Source organism: Anomalospiza imberbis, chromosome 2 (genome assembly GCF_031753505.1).
Source record: "Anomalospiza imberbis isolate Cuckoo-Finch-1a 21T00152 chromosome 2, ASM3175350v1, whole genome shotgun sequence".
Taxonomy (NCBI): Eukaryota; Metazoa; Chordata; class Aves; order Passeriformes; family Viduidae; genus Anomalospiza; species Anomalospiza imberbis.
In genome coordinates, this window is record NC_089682.1 from 85810543 (window position 1) to 85836747 (window position 26205).

General features: G+C 44.6%; 2 protein-coding genes and 2 non-coding genes across 4 annotated transcripts in view; 3 read left to right on the plus strand and 1 right to left on the minus strand.

Annotated features, from left to right (window-relative positions):
* Window positions 1-19769, minus strand: part of SLC25A30 (solute carrier family 25 member 30) — a 33768-nt gene extending 13999 nt beyond the window's left edge. Inside the window, exon 1 of the mRNA XM_068182201.1 lies at window positions 19692-19769. The gene's annotated coding sequence lies outside the window, so the exon portion shown is untranslated. The remainder of the gene's footprint in view (window positions 1-19691) is intronic.
* Window positions 19092-24344, plus strand: TPT1 (tumor protein, translationally-controlled 1). The gene is made up of 6 exons (XM_068182203.1): window positions 19092-19257; window positions 19496-19569; window positions 20219-20409; window positions 21141-21246; window positions 22573-22689; window positions 24123-24344. The coding sequence occupies exons 1-6, from the start codon at window positions 19230-19232 to the stop codon at window positions 24123-24125; spliced, it is 519 nt and encodes a 172-aa protein (XP_068038304.1). The 5' UTR covers window positions 19092-19229; the 3' UTR covers window positions 24126-24344.
* LOC137469818 (small nucleolar RNA SNORA31) lies at window positions 23928-24057 on the plus strand. Its single transcript, XR_010996697.1, has one exon. It is a non-coding gene; the product is annotated as a small nucleolar RNA SNORA31 (small nucleolar RNA).
* Window positions 24345-25010: 666 nt separating the features above from the next.
* On the plus strand, window positions 25011-25146 carry LOC137469819 (small nucleolar RNA SNORA31). Its single transcript, XR_010996698.1, has one exon. It is a non-coding gene; the product is annotated as a small nucleolar RNA SNORA31 (small nucleolar RNA).
* The last annotated feature ends 1059 nt before the right edge of the window (window positions 25147-26205 follow it).

Genomic DNA, 26205 nt, shown 5'->3' on the forward strand with positions numbered 1-26205 from the left:
ATGGTTAGTAGAGAGACACAGATGGCTATAGGTATTGTTCAAACTGCCTTGTCATTTTGTTGCTAGCTGTAACCACTGGAAAGTTACCTTTTCCCTTGGAAACTTCCACAATTATTAGTTATATAATTGATTTGCATTTTTCATGTTCCATTGGCTGAGTGATGAAAGCAAGCCTAGGACATGGGAGTCAAGAGCTCCCTGCCCTGGCACAGCCTCCTCACCTTCAATTGTTTTCACTTTCTCTCTGAAGACCATTTCATCTGGCCCTCAATCATACAGCAGATGACTTGCTGGAAAAGTAGACAGTGTGCTATTGGCACATCTAAAACTGTAACACATAATAAATAATACTTCCATTGTGTTTGCCAGGGGCAAAGCCTCAGCCTGAAGCACCACATCCAGTTATGTGTGGTGCGTTTCAGGAGGGCTGTACAGAAGAGCTAGGAAAATAAGGCTAGGAATACAAAACACAATGTGTAAGGAAAAATTGAAATAAACAGTCTTAAAAAAAAAAGATTAGTATAACATAATCTTCAAGACTGAAAGTTATCCATAAAGAGGAATTTAATTATCTGTTCTCCACCGCTTATATTAGACATACAACAGACTTTCTAATGGTGTGGACAGTGCTAGATGAAAATGACTGTGGAGTTTGCAGTACCTTCATCATCACAAACTTTTAAAAACTGTTAAGCAGATGGTTTTGAGATATAATTACAGTCTGGATTACCCAGACCAAGCATGGGGATGGACTCTCAAGGATCTCTCCAGCCCTTTTTTTCTGTAATTATTCAATGACATTTCCTCCTCCAGCTGCTAACATATGTTATGCACAATGACAAGACAACTGAAGTTTCTAACTTAGTAACATAATCTACTGTGCAGAGACCAAAGAGAAAGGAAAGTGAAATCAGGAGTAACAGTAAATGCTATTTTGTAGTCTTTTTTTTTTAATAAATATTTTTTTATAATCTGATTTGGACTCTGGCATTGGCAGGAGCCAAAGGTCTTTACTGTGTCATTGTTTTGTGGATATAAAAGGGACATGTTATTTGTTTTTAATGGGTAAAGGGTGAAGGAACGGAGGGCAGTTCCAAGCTTTGAGTGGACAAGAGTCACACAGCATAAGGTCCCAGCAAGGCAGTTCTAGTAAATGTAAACTTGTAAACCAAACAAAATTTTCTGAAAGTGTTGCAATCTTGCAGCAGGTCCTGGGAAATGGATTTATTTTCTTTTCTGAGACTTCATACAGAGATAATAACTCCTATGTACATCACAGTGTTCAGCTTGATGTTATTTGAATGAGCAAATGAAAAGCTGCTAAAGTTGCTCAGATAGGAAGGCACTATAGGAGGCTTTTCACTGCTACAAAATACTTTCTAACCTTAAAGGGTAATCCTCCAGGTCCTTGCTAAATAAAGATCAGTCACAGTTGCTTCACAGAGGCTTTTGTCCAACATTGCACTGCACTAAACAAGTAGCAACTGGAAGAAACAATGCCAATTTAAATGCTGGAAGATGCAACAAAAAGAAGAGCAAATATTTTTCCATGTTCTACTAAAAAACAGACAGAATATGGCGTAAGATACAGCCCAACCTTTCCCACAAGGGAGATGATTCAACATTGAAGGAATGACAGAGAGGTTGACATGATACCAAATAACATCTCACACCTGATATGATTTTTGCCACTTTCAATACACCCCTTGCTGGCAGTACTCAATATCCAGGGATAGTGGGGAGCATTTGTTGGGGGAAGCATATATTTGTGGAAGTGTCTGCTGGGGGAAATACATATTTGCATTAGAGTATCCTGTGAAAGCAGAGTTGCAGTTGAAGTAGTTCTACAGTAAAAGAAACGTGACACAAACAAGACAATGATCAGGGAGATGTACTGGCAGGTGACCCCAAGCCATGTCCCTCACAATGCAGGATTTAGGTTGATCAGAATACAGAACTGCCTACATAGGAAAATTTCAAACTTTCAGTGGTATTACTTCTTAAAGGAGCCTCACTATTCTCTTTCCCAATTCTCAAGTTTTGATGGTTTTCCTCTAGTGTTTACAGAATGCCTTGCATTAAATCATTACGCAAATAGTACAGCTTTTCTTCTGGTTACTCCAGTCTGGCTTTGGGTAACCTAGCTTTTGCTATCAGCATCTGAATACCATTTCCTTCCTTTGAATTTAAAAATGCACCTTATAAAATTTTGTCAAATGAAGCATTTAAGTAACTTTTATCTTTTTTTAAATAAAAAGTTCTGAAAAGGCAGGATGCTTTCTGAAGAAGTATTCTCCTGCTTCACAGTCCTGCTGATCCACAGGATGACAACACCAGAATTAACAGTGTTTGGCTGAGATGAGCTGATTGCTGTTAACCTTGAGCAAGACAGGTTATTCTGCGCAGGAGGGAAAAACAGCTGTAGAGTTTTGTCCTTGTGATAGTTGTCTGTCACAAAAACCACATCCTGAACAAGTCACTCAGGACCTTTAATGTGCAGTGGCATTCCTTGCTGATGCAGCAAAGCAGCAGTCATTGGTAGGAACTCACATCTCCACTGCTCCTAGTAACAAAGCCTGGCAGTGTGGGAGAACAATTGTCTTCCAGAGGCTGAAGAAGCACAGACTACAGTGGTAGACATCCTGGGTTTCCATGAAAAACAGCAGCTGGCATACTCATGTCCCTCCATTTCCCACAGTTATCCTTCCCTATACTTGGTTCAGTGGATGCCAGCTTTTGGACACGCTCATGCCTTAGGAGGCAGCACCAGGGAGCAGGGTGATGTGCCTCACAGCTGTAGAAAGGGTCTTTGTTCTGCAACAAGGCAGCACTGATGTAGCAGCTCATTGCCAACAGGGCAGGTGCTCCCTTACCTTCCCATATTCCCCTCCCATTCCCAGGCACAGTTCTGGCCCTTTGCTCAGGCTGCTGATTGCTCTCATCTGACTTATGAGTGGGTTCAACTCACTAATTACAGATTGCACCCATCAAACCCCAGGCTTCTGCCAGCTGATGCAGCTGAACTGGCTTCACACTGGCAGCAGCACCAATGTAACAGAAGAAGCAGCATTGCATGAATTGAAGTGGGCTCATCCTGTTGGAAGCATTGAAATACTAGACTGTCTCAACATCTCACAGAACTTAGCCACAAGTACCTGGCAGAGCAAAAACTCTTGAGGGATTGCAGTATGCATCCTGCCTTTAACATCCTATTCTAATACCTCTGGCCTCCTGTTTAGCTTGCAGTAAGAACAGGGTGGCATTAATGCCCAGACTTCACACAGTGCTAACAACTTTTTCTGACCTTCAAGGCCAGACAACAGAAGCAAGGCAAAGCCACCTTGCAGCCTGCAGGCTGCCAGCTGCACCGTGTGTAAAACCTCATCGAAGAACTTTGGATGGTCTCCTACAACACAGCTGAAAATGCAGGCTTTATTTCATGCCAAAGATGGGTTGGCCTCGTTTCAGCTCTAAGGCCAGGGGGAATCCAGTTCTGCCTAATCAATGAACCAGCCTAAAAACTTCCTTGCTTTTCATTTCAAGTGCAAAGCCATCAAGAAGACCTGGAGAAGAGAGACAAAAAAGCAATTAAGAGTAACAAAGATGAATGAGAGAAGATAGTGCAAATTAACATTGAGAGAAAAGATATGAGGAGAACAGGCTTATATAAATTGTGCAAAAGGTTTTACTGGTGCTAGGCTGTCTGAAATGACAAGAGGGGTTTTTGTAAGTGAAAAGAATAAGAGATGCTTTGAAAACAGATGGTTTGCTAGTTCAGTGATAGTTGCCATGAGAACTAAGACATCTAGGTAGCTGGTTCCAGAGGAAAGCACTACAGGTGAAAGCTACTTCTGACACTTTCAGGATTTTGAGAGGAGAAACGTTCTAAGGAAGGTGTCTGGGGATTGAGTGATTGTCTCCACTTCCTGGGGGAGGTGTTGAGGGATCCTGGAAGGTCACAGCACTATGCAGTCACACCTCAGGATACCCAGCATGGCCATCCTCCCAGGCTGCTTGGAGCACAGGACTTAGCAATAGATTATATACTTCCCCCAGGATGAAGTTAAACTTTGTGGATTTGTAATATCTGTAAATTTTATACAAAACTAGCCCAGCTCTTGTAGTTCTTATACATCCTGGATTTTATGTGATTCCAAAAGATCCACTGTTTTTATTGTTTTTATATCTTAAATGACAGTCCCTACCTGAAAGGCTTCTGTAATGGAGGTAATTGTATGTGTATGAAAATGAGGTAACTATAGAAGCTAAACTTTTTCCAAATGTATCTCAGCAATATGTGACAGCACTTATTTCTGATGTTGATTTTCACTGCAGACTCCATTGTAACATTGAATTTTGGAGATTATAAACAGGCTGTTCTCTATTTCTAAAACCTTGAAATACAAAAGCAGTTCCAGAAATAGGGGAACCCCAGAAAATGGCTTTTGATCAGTAAGTATACAGCATCTGAAAGGAATGGGAGAGGTAAAGGTGTGAGCAATGAAATATACTGTATAGATGATCTTACTCGCTCCGTACAATCCAGTACATGGTAGAGGCATTTAAATGGTGTGGTTAAAGACTAGGTGGGGAAAATAACAGTGGTGTGCTGACTCCTGCAGCTCCATCTGGTTTATCTGAAAAGAGCTCATTGAATTAGCTCACCAAGTCTCTGATCAGCAAAAAAGGTCTTAGTTTAACCACTGCCCATGTCACCAGTGCAAAAGGAATTAGCTCCCAAACCGAGTTCATGTGACCATGTTAGCACATAGTTATATGTCTGTCTTTTCCATGTAAAAGTTAACACACCTGACTTCATAGGTTTCAAGTATCAGATTAGTTGTGTCCCAAAAGCCCTCTAGACTTAGCCAAACACAGGCTTCTGGATACCAGCCCAGAAAGAGTTCTAAGAATTTTCTTAAATTCTGCATTGTGCTGTAATCCCCTAACAATTGTGATAGGAGACAAAGCTCCAGCAGTGGTGAGACCTTTGAGACTTCCTTTACATGTTGCAGGACAGCATTAGGAATAAATTCTTGGCGTGCTGTCAGAAGTGCAGCACTTCTTGCAGCAGGAAAATCAGAATCAGGACTCTTAAAATCAAAGCTGTTCTGCCAGTGCCACAGATGCTTTGTTTTGCTGTTTTGCCTTAGAAACAATGAGCAACATTTTTACATTTTCATTAATTAACATTCTTGGTCAATATCATTGCACCCAGAAAGCTCAACTGAATAGCGTTTCCTACTAAATCTTCTAAATCCACTGCAAAATACACCAGTTCTCTGGAAAACAATTGTTCAGGCAGCACGCAGCTCCCATCCACTCTCTCAACAGTTCCAGCAACCCCAGAGTGCATTTGCGAGGTTTGGAGGTATTTGCCATTTGCTGACAAGCGGCAATGGCATCAGGCCCTGGAGTTTCTCACTGACATTCAGTTCTTTCTTCTTTATTTTCCCTGTTTTGTTTACTTCAAATGCACTGAAACAAATGGCCATATAAATGTTAATGAATTACAGGCTCACTAATCAGACCTGGGTTTGCCTCCAAGTTTTAGCTGATCTCTCTCAGCCTTGTGAGCAATGTACTGTGAAAATTCTTGAAAAGCCAGTTTAGTTTCAGAGGGTGGTGGTGGGAGGCTGATTATTATTTTGTAATGTTCTCAGACCATAACTTTTATTGTAGTAAAAATGGGGGGAAAAGCCTTGAAAGAAAATCAAGAGCAAAATATTCTTGCAAGGGTCTGATCTTCCAGTATTAGGCTAGACACAGTAATGTCAAAATACTCCATGTGCACCAGCACTGCAAAAGATGTGGCTAAATTTATGAAGTACATTATCCAGTCTAGTGTACATTACACCTAGAGACATCCTGTGACACTGGCACTGTAAATGCAGAGATGTGTGTTCCAACAGTGCTCTGAGCTCACAGAGGCTCTGCTCTGCTGATTTGAGTTGACTGTGGCCATTGGGGTGAGGAGTCAATGGAGGCACAGTTGTAGTCACTCTGCATTTTTGATGACTGAGATTGGCTGGTTTTATTCATACTGAAAGCTTGGTCCAGCTTGGCTCCAGAACATCTCAATTTTAAATTCTTCTGGAGCATACTCTGAAATGTTTTTAATTTCCATTTCCATCACAGAACCCACACACAAATAGAGATTCTCTCCACCCCACTCCCAACCTTACTTCATACTTGAAGAGGTTCTTGCAAATATGAACCTTAAAAAGTACAGACAAAAGGGCAAGTAAAAGGGCAGTGGGACAAATAAAAAGATTGGAATAAATCTCCTCTGTCAGAACTGCATCTTAGTTCCTGCTGCCTCTGTTTTTAAGCCCAGATTTGTATGTCTGAACTTTCCCCCACGTAGCACATGACAGAGCCAGTTTGTGCCAGGTTCCAAAATCAGCTCCCAGAGACCTTTCCTGACCACAGACTCGAGCCAGAGCAGGCAGTGTGACCTTACTGTGGGGTCACGCTGTGCCCATGCATTAAAAAATAATTTTCTTTTTTGCGTTTCACTTCTGCAATTACGTGAATGTTTCATATCCTCTTACTATATGCTATTAACATAAGAACTGGTGTTTGCACTAAGTCAAAACAAAGCCATGATGTCACTTGCCAGAACATGGAAAATAAAACATTACATTGAAACCACAGCTCTTGTCTTGCAAACTACATGATTAAAAAATATAACAACTACAGCCAACTCAATATTACTACTGTATCAAACACTAGGCAAAACCAGAACTCATGTATTCATCAGTCTTTAGCTCTCAGATGTCTACTGGACATTTGTATTAAAAGTACTTTCTGCATGAGTTCAATATGCAAGTCCAGGTGTGCAGTATATACAATCTGTAGCTTTCATGTTATTCACATAAAAATTATTTTTTAGACAAGCTAACAGTAGTTAACATTGTGTTCATTTTTATATAATTTTTAATCTTTGAGATAGATATATAGATGATAATATATTGTTTAAATTTTGTGGTTATAATATAAATCTGTCTTTCTCCTCTTTGTGCCTTTCTGGTAAATTCATAGCTATTCTTATTTACAGTTTTTAAACTTGTAGGTCCTTCACGTTAATGATATAAAAAATCAACTAAAGGACTTCAGGACTCTGAATATGACTGAAATTGCACTGACTGTGAAAAAAGGCTGTAACAGTGCCTGATGCTGTTCACATCTCTGCAATTGGGCTTGAACAAGAGGGTGCAATTCCTATGTGCTTTGTAATACTCAGTCTTCTTCCTTGAGGCCTTAAAGGGATCTCATCCCATAGACTGCCCTTCTGAGCTGTTAGCAATGACTCTTCAGGGTATTTCTGGGTGGTCTGTAACTGCCCACACGAACACATCATGAATAAAGGGACTGAAACCAAAAAATGGAAATCCAAATTGTGTGCCAAGAGCAAGACCTGAGCATCACAGGAAGCTTCTGTCTCTGCTGGGAAGCAGAAAAGTACTTTGATTCCTAAAACATACTTACAGGCTTAGCCCTGAACACCCTAGAAAGTGGCATGGCTCCAGCAGGGCTGGGACATGGGAATTCCGCGCTGTCGGTCCAAAACTCAGCCCTTACTCATGCTTCTCTTTCAAGATTAACATTTTGTAACTTGGGCCAAATGCCAACTGTGAAAACAAACTTTGTACCTCTCTGTAGACCAAACTTTATCATCAGCATCACTGAAATATTATTATCATGATAAGATCTCAGGTTCTTGCTAACCATCCTGAATATCCCTGATCTCCACAGTTTTGTTTCCCTACACATGGAAATAAGTAATAATTTGGTATGACTGCATTACACCAGAAGAAAAGCTATGTACGAAGAAATATATTTGGTCACTATAATTACCAACCATCATGGTTGGTATCAGGAATGGAGAATATAATCCGAAATCAAGGAAATTATGAAAAAGAATTTTCCTGGTCCTTAATTTTCAGTGGGCTACAAAAATCAGAAGACTCGGCTTTATGTTTGCACTTTTCATGTGAAATGCTCTAAAATAAAAAAAAGAATTGCATATAAAAATCATGCCCTGAGCCTCTGTCTGCCTAATTCAGACTCTAGGTAGTAAAGACACACACAAATGATCAGGTTGTTCTTCTGAAAAAGCTGGCCCTCAGGAAAGCAGCTTGCTTGTAAATGGAACCGCATGCGGAAACTGAAATGGTGCCTTTTGTGTTCAGCAGCAGCAGATCTGTTCAATAAACTAATGGAGAAATTGCTATTTTTCTGTCTATGTTTCTCGTGTGAAGCATGCAACTGAGGGCTTTGGATGACAGCCAAGTCTTTAAACAGCACTGGCCATCAGCAGAAATCCAAAGCAGTTGACAGTAAACTCAGATTAACAGAAAGAAATAAAAACTATGCCCATTTTCATGGCATTACTCTTACATGCCTGATTGGAGCTCACCCCTTTGCCTTGTGCCAGAGGATTCCGAGGCCAATTTCTATCCTGCTATTTAGGGGCCCAGCACAGCTGTGGGCACCACGAGCACATCACACCCTGCATGCTCTCACCCTGTGTATGCAACATCCACTCTCCCCAAAAGCAGCTTCTCTCCAGGATGTTCAGCACAAACCCGCCAGTGAATAGTGAGAAAATGCACCAAAAAGATGATCAGAATAATTTGCATATATTTGATGTTAAGCATAGTGCATCTGTTGCATGGTTTCCATATTCATGCTGTTCTCAGAGGAGAATCATTTCCTTTGTGCTATAAGAGCTACGCCCCCATGCCTCCCTGATTTCTCCGCATTCACTTGCTCCCATATGTATTAATTTTTTAGTGGGATTTTTCTTGGTTTCCTATCCCCATAGAGTAGTAATGATTTGTTCTGTGAAGCCTTGCAGTAGGTGGATAAACATTACTGGCCTCATTTCATGCATGGAGACTCTGAGACAGGAGGGTTACACACAGACTGCTGTTGCAGAGAGGAGGGGCTGTAAGCACCAGTTTTGATGCACAGGTGTGTACTGTGCTCCCACCCATGCTTTTGAGCTTCTCAAGACTGAAGGATAGCAAGACCTTTTAGAAAAAAACAAGCCCAAACCTAACAGGCACTGTGTGCACCATGGCCACAGTGGTTGTTATTTACAGAAGAAAAATATGTGTGCTCAACTTTAGATGTGCACAAATGTGTTTTCTATGTCCCAATGCACTTTGCTTGTACACGTGTACATGTTGGTGGGCTGAGATATTCACGTGTGGCAGGATGTCCCAGACTGGAAATTTGCAGTGATTTAATGTCTGATGAGACACAGCTGGAGGAACACAGGACTAGACCACATTGCAGAACAACTTAAAAATGCGACACACAGAGGGGGCCTGTGGCCATACAAAAGAGTGCAGAGGGTGGATGTGATTTCTTGGCACTGCTGAAACAAGGCAGCCTGACCTCACATCACCTCTGTAATCCTTCGCTTACTCAGGGATATCCAACACTGCCTTGGCTGGGTATTTGAGCACAGTCATTAAACAGTAAGGAAGCTGGTGGCAGCTAAACCACCTATCACATGTGAGGAAGGTTTTGCTTGCTCTTTCAAATGTCAAAACCAGGTCAGAACTGTAAGACAGCAGGATCAGACGAGGAGAAATCCCCAGGGCAACAGCTAATGTAATTGGCATAGCTGGGAGCTGGTGAGGCAGAATGGACAGCAGTCCTCCCTCACCTCAGCATAGCCCCACAAGTTTGCCAAGGGTTATTTCAGGGCAGAGAAACAGACAGAGATGATTCCTTAGTCTCCTTACGACTTTCTTTCCCCCTCAGTGTTTCTAGAAATGTTCTCCCCTAAGGCTGCATATGATTGACAAGGTAGTAACGGGCATTTAAGGATACAGAGATATCTTCAAACCCCTTCCTGAAAAACATACAAATCTATGCAGAGGAAAGCAACATCTCAGTGTTGAATTTCCTGACCTCCAGCAGTCCTTGGCTGTAGTGCTTCTTCCTGAGCCAGAAGTGATTAGTAGCCTTTTCTGCAATTTTTTAAAATAGCTTTTACAATAATCTAAAGTTTTGGCATCCACATCATCCTCAAGCAACAAGTTTCACAGGGTAACTATACACAAGGTATTAAAAGGAGCTATCTTTTGACTCTTCTGAACTTGTCACCTCATAATTTTCTTGATGTTCCCATATTTCCTGTCTGGTGATAGGTAGTGAATAGTTGGTCTCTTCTAATTTTCTCAGCTCTGCTGGTGATTTCAAAGATTGCCATCACACCTACCACCCCAGAGATCTCTTTTTAAAGTTAGTGCATCCTATTGCAGATAATATTTTGCTCCTTGCCTCTCTTCTTGGTACTGGTCCTACTTTTATCATACTGTTGCAGTTCTTCAAGGAATGGTTTTACCCTGCAGCAGACCCCCACAGATAGGAATGTTAGAATGACCCTTAAACCCTCGAGGGAACCTATTGGCCAGAGGCCAGATGGCCCCAACCCCCCAGAACCTAGATAAAAACCCACTCCGCCATTGTTCAGTCTCTTTTTCCTCCTTCTCCCCAGAAAATAAACACATGGAAACTGAGCCTCTCTCTCCTGGCTTCTAAAGCTCTGCTCCTCAGCCATCTCCCAAGACTGAGCTAGCATAACAGTTCGGGGGGGCAGTCAGAGGGGATTGCATTATCATACCTTTTTGACACTGTGAGGCCAGGCCTGCACATGGCACTTGACATTTGGGCATGCAGCAATTACATACAAAATGTGTGTGTGTATACAGACATATGGCAGGGATGTTTCTGCTTTTATTCTCTATTTCCTTCTTAAAATTTCATTAAGAGTTTAGTCTTGTGATCAGCACTGAGAGATGCTCTTTTGTTTTCACAGAAGCATCTATTATCACTTCAGGCAACTCTGTCCTGAATGGTATTCATTAGCTAAACTGCTTTTTTTATGTAAAGCTCCTGAAGAAATACATGAGAGGAGCTGGTTCTTCCATTTTTCCTCTCTACCTGCAGCATCATAGATGTGGAGAGAGACTTCCATGTGCCCAGTGACCCAGTGAAAGAACCAAACAGTGAGGAACACCCTGGTTCATCCTGTGTGAAAGTACTCACAAATAATATAGTTAGGCTTTTTAAATAAATACAGAAATTTATTTCTGTATTATTCTACACAGCCAAGTGTCTGTGTAGAATGGGGCACATAATGCAGGTTATGATCCATCCTATACTTGCAACACTCCCAGGGGAATGGCAGGGCCCAGCCCCCTGTTCAGTAAGCAGTTCTGTTTGCTCTGCAGAGGACGATGGAAATCTCCAACAGCAGGAAATCTGAACAACAAGGTAAGCAAACATCTCCCCAGAGAAGTGCATGTCTAACTAATCCCCCTGATGAAAGAAGACTGTCTGACTGAACTCTCAAGGTCCTTTTCTACCCTTATCTTGAAGTATCTTAGATTATCAGCCATCTCACAGATAGATAACCAGATCAGTCCCTATTTCCCCAGAGCATATTTGTGGATAGAATCTGCAAACACCTTCTTCTCTCATCCTTCTCCTAAAATTCCCCATTTTTAATAGCTCCTACAGTGCTGTCATACCTTTCTGAAACAATAGAGCAACTCAAAATCACTCAGAAGCTGGGAAATACCTCCTAAGTGTCCAACATATCCTTTGTCACCCAGGTACCTTTTTGGTTTTTGCAGAAAGGAGGAATGTAGTGGACACTAAATTCTTAACAGAAAATAACAAATATCTGTCTTGAGATACTTGAAAATGACAGCAGCTTTGTATTTCCAGCTGACATGTGTTATAACCTCAGGTTACTGGATTGCCATTTGAGAAGATGTTTTCCAAAATGGAATCTTTTAGTCCTGTTGCCTGCTGTCCCCTACAGTATTTTAAAGTGATGCTTTGAGAGACCAAGAAGTTCATCTACCCATTTCCTCAAAAAATGGGTATTAAATCCTGCCATTTTCCTGGTGCATCTGCAGCAAGGTTTGCTTTCTAAATGTAACTGTGTTACCTGCTGGTAGTGTCAGAATTCTAGGGATAACACCATTAACATGCTGAGTGCTCGGATGGTTATTTCCCTATTGACAAGACTGAGAGCTCACGCTGTGTAACAATGACCTAAAAAGCACACAGGGATGGATTAAAATGGCAGAACTCAATTTCAGGCTTCATAAGATTTCTGAAGTAAATGCCATTTTGAAAAAAATGGTAACTGAGTGAGTTTAACATGACAGGATTAGCCCCTATAATGGTTAAGAACTCAACAAACCCCAGCTCATTAAGAGTGGATGCTAATTATCTGGAGTGAATGATATCTGTGTGCAGCATCCAGCTGGCCAGGAGCCCAGAGCGGCTGCATCAGTTACAGGCCCAAGATCGAACTTTACTTGCGCTGGTCCTGGGGCATTTCAGGTGACATGGGAACGGTACCAACAGCAGTGGAAAAAGCTCTGGCTCCTACCAAGGTGAGCAGAGCCCTGCTTGCCATCCACCGGCTCCTGTCCCGCCATCTAGTGGAGTGCCTCCACACGGCACAGGCGCTCAGAAAGCCTTAAATCTGGCATGGAAATAGAGAGCTCGCAGGAGGATGTCTTCTTTGAGTCTTCTCACCAGTGATCGCTAAGTTAACTGAAGATGTATTCAGGGTGAAGAACTGTCCAGAGATATTTGCCTTAGAAGCACTGGCTAACTTTGAAGTGGTGCCTGTGGATAGAAATTGTAACCTTGACCCGTGCTGCAGTGAAAGCAGCTCTGTGGATGGAGCCATGAGCTGCCCTGCTGGGACCCTCTTCCCCAGGGCTCGGCAGCTGTTTGTGCTCAGGCCCATCCTTCACTCCCCACCTGGGCTGTGCTGCAGCCATGCTGTGTCCAGCCCCATGTCTGGCTCATCCCAGCCCTTGGCATGGCTTTAGACATTGGTCCCACATCGCTGGCCCGGCTGGGGCACCCTGGGACTGAGCCTTTGCTGGGGAAGACACTTCCCCTGCCTGCAGTTCCAGCTCCCCTTCCCTTATGTAGCCTGCCCGGTTGCTCCATGAGAAATCGGCTTGAACTCTCTTAACAAATGGACCTGCTAGTGAGTTATCTCTGCTGTGGAGGATAAATAGGATAAATTCCATTCCCATTCTTTGCAAAACAATTGGACCAGGTAGGCATGAACTGATAATTTTTTTTTTTTTTGGTGGATGACTTTATAAAACCTCCACTCTGATGGAAGAGTGGGTATCTCTGCAAAGAGACATCCAGGTTTACTGCCCATGGACTAAGGAGAGTCCCAACACAAGAAATTAGATCCCTGATTACCTTTGCCTTAGGTTTGGCATGGAAGGAGCCCTTTCTGCAGTATACCTCTAATCTGAGTCAAAGGATTGTATCACACTGTATTTAAATAGGACTAAAATAGGGACTCACTAGGATTAAAACTCTGGGCACTGCAGAACCTAAATGCTTATCCTTCTGTGTACATGTGATTTCCATGCAGACCCGTCTTACCGTGCAGGGCAACATTCCTCTCTATAATGTGCCTTTTCCAAACCCTCTTGTTCATTCTGAATAGTGATTTGAAGATATTAATTTTATCCTGATTGTGTAACCACTCTAAACAGGTATAAATGACAGCACATAGTTCATCTAAGAATCACTTGGTGATGAATAGGGTCAAAAAGGACCTAGACACAGGCAGAATCAGCTGTTATTTGTGTCAATAATAACAGATCTAACATGCTTTCTGATCTCCCATGAGCAGGTTTCTAGCTTATTCTCAAAAACCTGCTGGGACAGACAACTAGGTAGACAGCCTGTTCTTTGCTTCTCTGTTGGCTGAACTGGAAAGCATTTCCAATGGCTAATCTAAATCTTCCTCACAGAAAAACAAACTCATATTCTTTCTACTCATTCCCTCTGCTCTTGTGAACCCTTGCATACTTTTTTCAAAGTGTGTTGTTAAAGCTGGAGTCAGTGCTCCAAGAAATACCAGCACCACCAAAAAGAACTCAGCCCCTCATATCTATGACAGCAAAAGTTTCTTAAACATAACATCACCACTTACCTACTCCAATATGGTGAGGGTTTTTCTCGGAGCAGGTGAAATAGACATCAGGAATTTTTTTTCCACTGAAAGGCTGCTCAAGCATCAGAATAGGCTGCCCAGGGATGTAGTTGAGTCACCATCCCTGGAAGTATTTAAAAGATGAGTAGATGTGGCACTCAGGGACATGGTTTAGTGGTGGACTTGGCAGTGCTGGGTTAATGATTGGACTCAATGATCTCAGAGGCCTTTTTCAAATTAAATGTTTCTATGCCTCTATGATTCTTGTTCAGCTTTGAATCCACCAGTATCCCAGATCTTTTCTGTAGAACTGCTGCTCAGTTCTCTGTCCTGTGTCCATGGCTAATCATTTCTGCCCTGCACTCGTGAGCATGACATCAGAGCACCCATAGGGAGCACATCATCATCTCAGCATTCTCTGGCATTTGCCAACAGCAGAAGCCTACAACAGAACAGAGGACCAAGGCCAGGATAAGGCAGCACTTCCCCTAGGCCCTCTTTCAGTTTCTAGTAATGTGTGGCTCAGAGCTTGTTTGAATGTTATGCTGCTCTTTGTGTTCAAAAGCCTTTGGTAGGTTTTCCTTATAGCATATGTTTGACTGCTCATTGACCTGCTGGCCTTGTCCAAATGCCTTCTAACAGTTCAGGCCACTTGTCCAATGTGTCAAAATAACTTTTTAATTCCAATCTTCATCTCCAATACACTTGTGGTCCTTCCCATTGTAATGTTACTGCGACTTTAATGAATGCACTCTCTAGTCCATCATTGAGCACATCAGTGGGTCATACTGGCAGCAGACCTGAGGATCAGGTGCAGGGCTTTCCACCACATCCCTTTCAGTCACCTGGATGCTTATACGGTTAGTAAGTATAAAATTGTGGGTAGGCACCTTGCTTCATAGTTCTTAACTTGGGAATGGCAGTCCTGTTTTTCCTAAAATCGCAGCAGTTGCAGTGGCGGCTGACAGCCTCACACTCCCCAGGGCAGGGTTTGGGCGAGCTGGCCTGGTGCAAGCAGTGCCACAGATAAAAGGGGTTTGTGGCTGCGCAGTGACCTCTGTGTCTGTTCGCAGAAGTGCAGCAGCCAGCGAGAGGAACAGCAAATACTGAAAATGCCAAGGTAAGAACACCTGCATTTGTTCTGAGTGCAAGAGGGGTTGTTGCTCAACCAAAGACCTTCCTTGTATTCTAAAAAGTGATGCCTTTTTCTGGGATACCTTAATCTATCTAGTCCAGTCTAATATGGTCTATCATTTGTGAATAGATCTGAGCTGATAAGCTACATTAATGATCAAAATGCAACTCTTTCAAATATTAATCTTGGGATCTGAGATTCTGGGTTTGTACACTGCCAATGTAAATCTAAATTATGAATTTTGGCTCGAGATCCAAAACAGTCAAAGGATTTCCAAGCACTGGAAGAGTGACTACATTCATAACATAAACTCACCTGAAAGAATCAAACTAATGGTCTGGCTTTGTAAGATCAATTCCCAATTTATAAGAAAGGGTAACAAGTAGTGATCAAATCTTTATTATCTGGAAATGCCCCGGGGAAAGAACTTGAAGGAAAGCAGTTAAAAACTACAGTTTCCATCTGTGTGTGTTAAAAGAGGAGCTACAAAGTCACAGCTCCTTGTTTCAGTCCTAAATTCCAGACAGATTTGTGAAGACATGAGCTGATCACGTGCATCCTCTCTCCCAAAGCCTTTGTGCTGGGAGATGCACTGGGAAGGGGGCACTGGGCATAGACTGTCCTGCCAGCCTCTCTGCAGCACCAGGGCTTGCTCAGTCCTTTAATCCTCATTTTTTCCAATTTCTTTCTACCAGCAGATAGAGGTGTGTACTTAGGATCCTCTCCCCCACACGCGGCAAATGATGTAAAACATCACCACTTTTATGTGACTTTCACAGCCTTTTACAAAGGTTAGAAGAACACACTGGTGCCATCCCTTATGTCATAGCTCAGTATCACCTCTCTTCCTCCAGCATCACCTCTGCTTTATTTTCACTGATTGCACCCTGCAGGAGACATAGCTGAAGGCAGGATCCCCTCCCTTTTCTTACAGCCTAATGGGAGTTGCCACAATGGGGTGAAAATGAGCTGTTTATTTAGGGACAGAATGGTGTAGTATCAGCTGTCATCTGGCACTTGAATCCAAAACACAATTAGCTGAGCATAGCCATATCCACACAATTATTGATGGAAGTAATACTGCAGTAATTCACAACTGTCTGAGATGTGGTTTTCCATGAGAAAGGCTTCTTGTGAGACTCTGCAGACACCTGCCTAGAAAATCCTCCTCGGATACTATTAGAAAATTCCTCTATAAACCCACAGGATTTCCATCAGTCTTTCGGGATTTACACAACACCAAAGGTGAGGTGCACTATCAGGAAAACTTCTCACGTCATTTTGGCTGTCAATCGGCAACTAAAAAAGGTGGAGGGAGGGAGGGACCACATTTTTAACCTATCACTCTGAAATGTGAATCCAACTCTGGCTGGATGTGAGAAGTGCTCGAAGAGGCTGCTTGGACAGAAAGCAGGTGAGGAACACTAAGGTTTTCTCAAATGTCACTGGTTTCTGAAAAAAAAAGCATCTTCAAATCTATTTCACCAAGTATCAGCACATGACATAATTCTGTGTTTATATGGGATCACAGGTATTTCAGCACTGGTATCTCAGTGAAGCCCATGCCAATTAAAACACTGCTAACTTCAGCTTGATACTGATTTAACTTAACTCCACATCAAAATGGTGTTCACACAGGAGCCTTGACCCATTTAACAGAGGCATTTTTAGATGATATCTCACATTTTACACCTGCAACTCTTAATACAGACCTACAGGCAAGGCAAAGAAACCTGAAGGTCCATCTACCTTCATACTGTGCTAAAACCTTTCTACCCTGGCTTCAGCAAATTGAGTCAACTGATGAATTTGTAAGAGGTTTCCGGACTACTGCAGAAATATCCATTTTTCTAGAACGGTCTCTTGAAAATAAAACCAAATTGAAGCACACCTACTAACTGGATGTTTTTAGCTGCATATTACGCTACGTAGAAGGAGCCAAATGTTCCCCTGTCACTCAACACACTGCTAAAGATGTAAGTTGCTCTTTTTTTACTGTGGTTTGTAAAAAGAGGGGCTATCTTTTATCAGGCCAGCTGCCACTGAGTTAAAAAAACAAGAAAAGCTTTTGGGAAGAAGCCCCTTCTTCAGGCCTGAAATAGCAGCAGTAGTCTTGAAGGTGAAAACCAGCAGAGAACGACTTATAAATTTAATTAAATTATGTAAGAAGCTAGACCATCTTAAAAAAAAAAAAAAAAAGGGCACTGATATCTAGAGCAAAGGAAGGAAGAGCAGGGAAGGAAGAGATAAAAAGGGAGCTCCACTGGCACACACAAAGAAAGCAATGAGCAATTTACTGCCTAAGGAAGGTGAGGGATAGGGAATTGTGTCCTGTGCCCTGATGTCTCTGCCAAGTCTGGGATCATTAGCAGCATTAAGCGTTTCAGGTCCCATCCCATGATGTCTTTTGAAGGTATTTTATCTGTGTCTCTTAAGAATCAGAGTTCTAGTGAAGTCTAGATTTATTCTAGCTCTGACAGGCTACTGCAGAAAAGTGAGTCCAAAGGGAGAAAAAGAGGTCTAGGCGTAACTGCCCTTCTGTCTTTCATCTCGACCCTGACTACTGGGCTAAATGTCACTTATCCTTATAAAAATAAGAAAAATAGGACTGCCCCAGCCAGTCCTTTCGCAAGTGCACAAGTGGTGCCTCTGAACATACCCAACTGAATTTCCCTGAGGCAGTAATAACAGGAAGAGTCCAACAGCTTCCTAATTATTTCCCTATAAATGTTTTGAAAACATCACTTACTTGGAGGAGGTCCAGCACCCAGTAGAACAAACGTATGCCCATGTACACCCAGTAGGGTGAATGACTTTCTGTGTCCCTGTGTCACAGCCCTTGCAAAGTCCAGAGCCACTCAATGGTGTGTGGGGATCACGGCGAGGAGGCAGCAGCTGGAAGCGGCCAGGACAGCTCACACAGACACACACCTGTCAGGCTGCCCACGGAGGGGACACTCTGGCTGTGATGGGACATGGGCAGCAGTGCTTCCCCGGAGTGCTTGGGAAAAGCTGGGTGCACTTCTACTTGGAAAATCAGTGTGTGGATTTACAAGGCTGTCTGTGTTAAATTGGAGGCTAGTCTGGAAAATGTGGGTGCAAAAATGCTTCCTAATACAACACATGGAAAAGAGAGTGGATATACATAATTGTCTCCCTGGAAAAAAAAAAAAAAAGGTGAGGAAAAAGAAAGGATGCATATATATGCCCAAAAGCTGTACCATCTTGCACCAACTGGCAAAAGAAAGTGAAAATGTGATCGTCCCAGCTCCGTGAGTCTGAGTCATGAGAAAAGTGGTCACATATCCCAGACACCTCATAAGAAGTTAGACAAAAAGAAAAGTGTTACTGAGAGCTTAAAAGATTAGGAGAAAGAGGAAAATTGGTGTTGAAACCCATGAAATGCAACCACAGGCAATGAGGGAGAGGCACCAGCCCTGCTCTGGCATGGGGCAGGACTGGTTGCTCTCCAGAGGTCCCTGCCAGCCCTGACCCGCTCTGACTCGGGAAGTTTGGAGTCCTGCTCCCAGTTTTGCACGCTGAGTCCGAGCAGAGCCCTGGCAGGCAGGAGGGCCACCCGTGTCCTGGGCTGCATCAGGCGCAGCATCGCCAGCTGGGCAAGGGAGGGCACTGAGCAGAGCCGCCCCGCCCTGCTCTGAGCTGGGGCGGCCTCACCGCGAGTGCTGGGGGCCACAGTGTAAGTCATGGGGCTATTGGAGCGTCCAAAGGAGGGCAATGACGGTGGTGAAGGGCCATGAGGGGAAGCCGTGTGAGCTCTCCTGGCGCGTGCACGCTGGGGCCGCCGGAGGGCACGCGGCCGCGGCGGCGCGGGCCCGGCCCGCGCTGCGCGAGCCCCGCGCTCGCGCCCCCCTCGCGCGGCACTTCCGGCCGCGGCCGCGCGGGGGCGCGGCTGTTGGGGGGCGGGGCGGCGAGCAGTGCGCGTGCGCGGTGACGCGGGGGCCGTGCCCGCTATATGAGCCCCGGCAGGCGCTGACTCGGCCCTTTCCGCCCCGCTCCCGCCCCGCGCCCGGGTCGCTGCGCCGAGACCCCGCGCCCCCGCCGCCCCCCGCCGCCGCCATGATCATCTACCGGGACTGCATCAGCCGTAAGGCCGCGGGGGGGGGGGGGGAGGAGGAGCGGCCGGGCGCTCGGAGCGGGGGAGGGAGAAGCGCGGCCCGGGCCCGTGCGCTGGGCCCGGCGGTGCCGCCGCGCATGTGCGGGGCTGGGCCGGGGCGGGGGGGGCGCGGAGCCCGGGGGCGGGAGCGATGGGGGAAAGTGGTGGGTGCCGGGAGGCGGAGGCTGACGCGGCTGGGTGTGTATGTGTGTCTGTCTGTCCCCCGCAGAGGATGAGATGTTCTCGGACATCTACAAGATCCGGGAGGTGGCGGACGGCCTGTGCCTGGAAGTGGAGGGGAAGGTGAGTGCCCGCCCGCCCCGAAGGAGGGAGGGAGGAAGGGTTGCCGCGGTGACTCACGGCCGGTGGCGAGTGGGGGTGGCGTCCCTGCAAAGGGCCCGAGCAGGGAAAGAGAGAAGACTCACTTTGGCCCAGTGCCCCGTGCTGCCGTACGTGGTGCCTGAGAGAGCCTGGGTCAGCCAGGCTGGAGTGTAATGGAGCTTGGGTTATGCACCGTGTGGGAGTTGTCCTTGGGAGGCATAGAATCATAGAATGCTTTGGGTTGGACTAGAACTTCCAGATCATCTAGTTCCAACCTCCCAGCCATGGACAAAGACACCTTCCACTAGACCTGGTTGCTCAAAGCCCCATTCAGCCTGGCCTTGAACACTTCCAGAGGTGGGGCATCCACAGGTTCTCTGGGCAACCTTTGCCAGTGCCTCCCATGTCAAGAGTTTCTTCCTAATATCTAACCTAAACCTACTGCCTTTCAATTTGAACCCATTCCCCCTTTTCCTGTCTCTGGGAAATTAATGCTCAAGCTGCAGCTAGGTTCCTTGCACTGAACTGTGGCTCTCGAGTTGTGCCCTGCTGTCAGGTCATAGGTGTGTAAGAGCGGTAGTGCTAAGGTTTTTTGCAGAGCCGTTAAGTTTTTTGATGTCTCTAAATCTAGATGGTCACCAGGACAGAGGGTCAAATTGATGACTCTCTAATTGGTGGCAATGCCTCTGCTGAAGGTCCTGAGGGAGATGGAACAGAAGCCACAGTCATAACTGGTGTTGACATAGTAATTAATCACCACCTTCAGGAGACCAGCTTCACAAAAGAATCCTACAAGAAGTACATTAAGGATTACATGAAAGCGTAAGTGTTGGTAGACTTTTCCTTTCAGTTGGATTGCAGTGGGTTTACGTGCTTGAGATTGTAAAAACAGCACTGGATTTATTCCTAGTAGGTGTTAGTTCTGATACAGGTGTGAAACTGGCTGTGAACTTCAGTAATGTCTCAATGCTTGGCAGAACTGGAGCCCTAAAGAATGGGGGATGGAATATCTATGTTTATTTTGGCTGAGGTAGAGGACCTGATCATGTGCTTTGGATCTTATTTGTAGCCTTGCTGCTTCCTTTTATATTTCTGTATGCCAGACCTTCATGTGGAAGGGACTGAGGTGGTAAAGAAAAGCTTCTGAAGCTTTTCTAGAGTGACAATGTAAACAGCAAAAAAATGTGTGTGAATGGATCTTTTTGCTAGTTCATGCTGTAATATCGGTTGGTGTTCAGTGGGGTTAGTACTGAAAGTGAAAAAGCTTTGTGACGTGGGTGGGTGATACTCCTGGTGCTGTGGAAAGGGCTTGCTGATTTTTGCCTATCACTAGCCTGGTTGTAAAATGACTTCATTAGGAGTGCAGGTACTGTTGTGTGTTTTCACTTGAAAAACAAAGTTAAAATTTAGCGGCTTTGAGAGGGAGTGGGGGAAAGGCAGCAAAATCTGAGTTTGACAGATAGCTGGATAGATGGTTTCTTCTATGACATCCTGCCAGACAGTGAAGTTATTAAACTAGAACATGTTTTCAGAGCATTTTTTAATTCTTCCAGAATCAAAGCCAGACTTGAGGAACACAAGCCAGAGAGAGTAAAGCCTTTCATGACTGGGGCTGCAGAACAAATCAAACACATCCTTGCCAACTTCAAAAACTACCAGGTAAGTTGTGTCTTCTTACAGGTTATCTTATTGATAAGCTGTGATTGGTTCATCTGCTGAACAGCTTGTTGAGAATTTTGAGGGCTCCTGTTGTGAGGATGCTAACCTAACAGTCTCTGAGAGTATTAGGGGCCCTGAGAGGGAGGAGAAGCAGCCAAAGACTGTTAGCTGTTTGGGAATGTCATTTCAGCTGGTAATGCTTGTAGTTAGCTACATTTGTTGTTACGGTGATTCAGGGACTGTGCAGTTACTCTTGGATCACTTAGGCCCTTGCTGTCTCTTACTCTGTTCATAGCAGCATGGTAAAATTATTGAATCACAGAACACTTTGGGTTGAAAAGTGTCATCGGATTCCAATTCCCTGCCATGGGCAGGGATAACTTCCCCTAGATCTGGTTGCTCAGAGCCCCCTCCAGCCTGGCCTTGAACACTTCAGGGATCTGGCATCCACAGCTCTCTGGTCAGTTTGTGCCAGTGTCTCACCAGCACCACAGTAAATAATTTCTTCCTAATATATAAATCTATCCTCTAGATAGATAATTTCCCTAATATATAAATCTATCCTCTCTGGAGTTTCAAAGTCATTCCCTGTTGTCCTATTGCAATGTGCCCTTGTCAAAGTCCCTCTCCAGACTTTTTGTAGCCCCTTTTAGGTACTGGGGGCTGTAAGGTCTCCCTGGAGCCTCTAGGGGTGAACAGCCCCAACTTCCTCAGTCTGTCCTCATAGGAGAGGTGCTCCAGGCCTCTGACCATCTCAGTGGCCTACCTGGGCTTGGTCCAGGAGGTCCACATCCTTCTTGTGTTGGGATCCCAGCTCCAGAGCTGCATGCAGCACTCCAGGAGAGGTCTCAGCAAAGCAGAGGAACAAAATCAGTTCCCTTGACCTGCTGGTCACTCATCTTTTGATGTTTGGGTTTCTGGGCTGCAGGCTCACAGCGCTGGGTTACATGGGGTTGAATAACACCCCAGGTCCTTCTGAGAGCTGCTGTCAATCCGTTCCCAAGGCCCACATGTATATGTGCTTGGGGTTGACCTGACCCAGGTGCAGGGCGTTGTACTTGGCCTGTTGAACTTCACAAGTTTCCCATGGACCCACCTCTCCAGTCTGTCAAGGTCCCTCTGGATGGCATCCCTTTCTTCTGGTGTGTCAACCATGGTGGCACTAAGATGGACAAGCTGCAGAGAAGGAAAATCCCTGTGGCTGGTCAGGGAGACTTTTAAACTGAGCTTGGTGATGTTGTATTGTTTATACAAAGCTATTGTATAAAAAGGCATTTTCTCCTGGCATTAATCAATTAAATGTCTTAGAGACACATTACTCTGAAGTTCTTTGTAGGGGAGAACATGAATCCAGATGGAATGGTGGCTCTCCTGGATTTCCGTGAGGATGGTGTGACCCCATATATGATTTTCTTTAAGGACGGCTTAGAAATCGAGAAATGTGTAAGTACTGAACTGAACTGAGTGAATGTGCCCAAGTACATGGTGAGCTCCTTCATCTCTTGTTCTCCTGTATCCCTGTTAAAGTTGAACAGTAGCTGCCAGTTTGAAAACTTTAAGTATTGTGTAAGTACAGCCTGATTGGTGCTTTCATATTATACAAAGTGCCTGAAACTTTTTTTGAGTACTATTCAATTGTACTAAAAGGGGATGTATTATCACTGCTGTGATTCATGGTGATTTAATGGCCAAGAAATGCGGAAGGGATGGCCCTGGTGAGATGTGTGTAATTGGGAATGGGTTTAAATCATTAAAGAGCAGGTCCTCTGAATTGGAGCACTTCTACTTTGGATCTTTTTTCTGGGGGTTAATTGTGAAGTATCTTGCATGGTCATGTTTCATCTTTCACTTAATCTGATGCCTTAATACAAGAACTGTCAGTTTAAATATTGCCCTAAATTTGGGAATGCAGTATTACGTGATCAGGTACTTAACCTTTTTCCATCTGGAATCTCCCAACTACCTGAGCTCCTGTGGTCTGCTTTAACTACTCTGTATTGGAATGTGGTTGCCACAAGACAGTATTTGGATCCCAGCACTTGTGGTTTTTTTGGCTTGCTTGGAGACCTGTGGAATTCACTGCAGTGTGGGATCAACAGTTGCTTTGCCCAGTCATTGTGGACTTGTGAAGTCTGTATATAGACAGCTAAATTTATCTGTAAAGCCTCTCACAGGCTTGCTGGTATGCAAGTCATGTAATGATGAGCCAGATGCTGGTATGGAGCAGTAGCCCAGTTAAAGGAATACTTCAGTTGGCCAGACAGACACAGCACTTCCCACAGCCTGGTGGAGGGGGGAATGTCTGTCCTGGCCCTGGAACAGGTGATCACCTGAAAGGTACCTCCTGGGAGCAGAAGCTTTTGTGCATCTCCTGTATGGGGAGACATCCCTCTACGGGGGCATACCTTTTGGATGTGTTGTTCGGATAACTCTGCCTACTTCAAGGTGGTGTAAAAGAACAGTAGCAGAGTGTTCCTCTCCAGTAAAACCTGCTTCAGCTTCTTGGTGCAGCTGTTTCCAGAGGCAGCCAGGTACATTGTAAGCTCTGGTACTTGTTTAGGATATGCTTGAGGGGAAATTTGAACCTAGGTATGTCAAGTAGGAAGGGTGTGAAGGAGTGTTCAGCCTGGCTTGCTCAGCAGCTGGTGGTGCCAGTTGCTCTGTAAGATTGTAAAAATGATCAGCATCCTCTGATAGACCATGGGCACTTTTCCTGTTGCTCCCTGGTTTGCACTAAGATGCAAAAATAATTTCCTTGCGCTTTCTGCCTGCCTGACTGTGGCAGCCCAGATTGAATTCGGGAATACACAAAAAAGTTACAGAAACTTGCTGATACTGTCATGACCTTTAACTAACACTTGCTACTCTTGTTTCAGTAACAAATCAAACAGTATGGTTTTGGATCACTTGTCTTCATAGCTGGATGCTGTTTCTTCTTCATCGGCACAACACCAGGAATCAGCAATGTCTAACTGGACTGATGTCATCTTGAGCTTTATTCACTTATTTTGACCCTGATTTGGAGTGGAGGCATTGTTTAAAAAAATGAAAAAACATCTATCATGTAGGTTGTCTAAAATAAAACTCATTTAAACCCATTCTAGGTGATGTCTTTTGGTCTGATGTGTCTCTCAAGGTGACTCGAAGGAGAGGTTGCACCATGGATTGGATGCTATCAGTAGCACAGCTGGTGCTAGAGCACTACAACTGGACTGTTTCCAGACAGATTTCACAGTTTGCCTGTGGCACTGGAGTGCAAAAGCAGGTTGAGGTCAATAAGGCAAAGTCCAAGAAATGTCATAATGGAGTGGACCACCCTCATCTTTTGTGATTGTGCAGAGACTGTCTCTAGGAGAGATAAGAAATTAATAATAAAAACATCCCAGAATGGATTATGTACTACTCAAGCTGAGTGCTGGCTGAGCTGCTTTGTCGGACAAGAGTACTTCAGCCTTTCCTGAGCTGTAGTATGTCTCCAAGATCAAGGCAGGTGGCTGAATGGGAATACTGGGGAGGGAAGGTGAAATGGCTGTTTTCCAACACAGCTTGGCTGTGGTATTGGTATTTGACATCTGCTGGGGAGCATGTGAACTAGAATTCAGTCAAGTTGCAGGACTTGAGGTTTTTCTGTACTTGGCCTCTTGGAGAGAGATGTTGGAATGGCCTAGCCCTGCCTTAGACTTCCTCCAAACCAGGTGAATGCCTGTACTTGGACTAACCTGAGTGTTTGTAATTTATGTTCCTGCTGTGTTCCTTGTTAGGGAATGCATCTGTTTGACAGACCTGGAGCATACACTGTTGCTTTTCAGGTTCTCTTTTGAGATGCAACAGTAATGGGTTCCTTGCGCTTTCTGCCTGTCTGACCTGGTGGCAGTTTGGATTGAATAAAGGAACACAAATTCCTTCAGAGCCCCATGTGGAGCAGGGGGGTGTCTGAAGCTGCTGATCCAGTTCCTGACCAGGGATGTTGCCTTGGACTGCTAATCATTAACTTTTTTCCTGCTGCAGTGATGGCAGAGGCTTAGGCGGTTGAGGTGCCTGAAATGGGAGGGCATGGCCCACTTGCTGTTTATCTCCTTCAGAGTTTTCACATCTTTGCTGTCTAGTGTCAATTTCTGGCCCCTGGTGCTGGAGGGTGGAGATGGAGGGGGGTTCTGCAGGGGTGAGATAGATGTGGCAGAAGGCTGGGAGGAGTGAGAGACTGGAGGAGGGAGTGGAGTGTGCTCTAGTTATCTCTCAGGTTCTTGTCTGGTGAAATACACCCTATTTTAGTTCTGTGGGAACTTCATATATGTATGGGGTTGTATAATTTTTTGGTTTTTTAAGCTTTTTCAAGAAAGGATTTTGGGTCAACTGTGCTGGATGAAGTAAAATTTTGGTGTAGCCTGTTTCACCCAGCGAGGCTGGGAGGCAGGTTCAAAGCCCAGATAAAGTCACTGAGGCAGCTTGTGCTTTTCTTGCAGAGGATGTGTTTAATGGGGCCAGGTGAGGATGTTCTCTTCCCTTTCCTGATGCATCCTCATTAAAAAAAGGGAGCATTAAAGGACAGGAGAGGAAGCAGTCTTTCTCAGTTAAGTGTGGGCAGGGCAGTGCTGGTATGCCTGTGCTGCCCTTCATAGCCGTGGCTCTCACTTCCTGTGAGTCAGTGTTTAAAATCTGGAGGTGATCTGTGGGAGCAGAAATTACTCCTCCCCCCGCTGGCTGGTCCTGCCAAGGCTGGGAGCCCGAGGTACCAGCCTGGAGCAAATGGCCACGTGGCACCTGTGTACAGATGCGGAGCTGCTTTGAAAAGCAGGTGCTTCAAAGCACGATGAGCACAGCCTTGCTGCTTGGTTGAATGGCAAATTTTGTGTCATCCTGTCTGTACTCCAGGCTCGTTGGGGTATTTAATTGCTGTGTCCAAACATTCCTAACTAGGGAGTTCTGTGCTCCAAGCAGGTGTGCTTTATTGCACGGCAC

What these genes read in the sequence shown, in the direction of transcription:
- TPT1 (XM_068182203.1), top strand. Translation starts at nt 19,230, where the DNA reads ATGATCATCTACCGGGACTGCATCAGCC. An exon ending in CTACCGGGACTGCATCAGCC is followed by an intron (nt 19,258 to 19,495) that starts GTAAGGCCGCGG and finishes TGTCCCCCGCAG; the next exon opens with AGGATGAGATGTTCTCGGAC. An exon ending in CCAACTTCAAAAACTACCAG is followed by an intron (nt 21,247 to 22,572) that starts GTAAGTTGTGTC and finishes ATTACTCTGAAG; the next exon opens with TTCTTTGTAGGGGAGAACAT.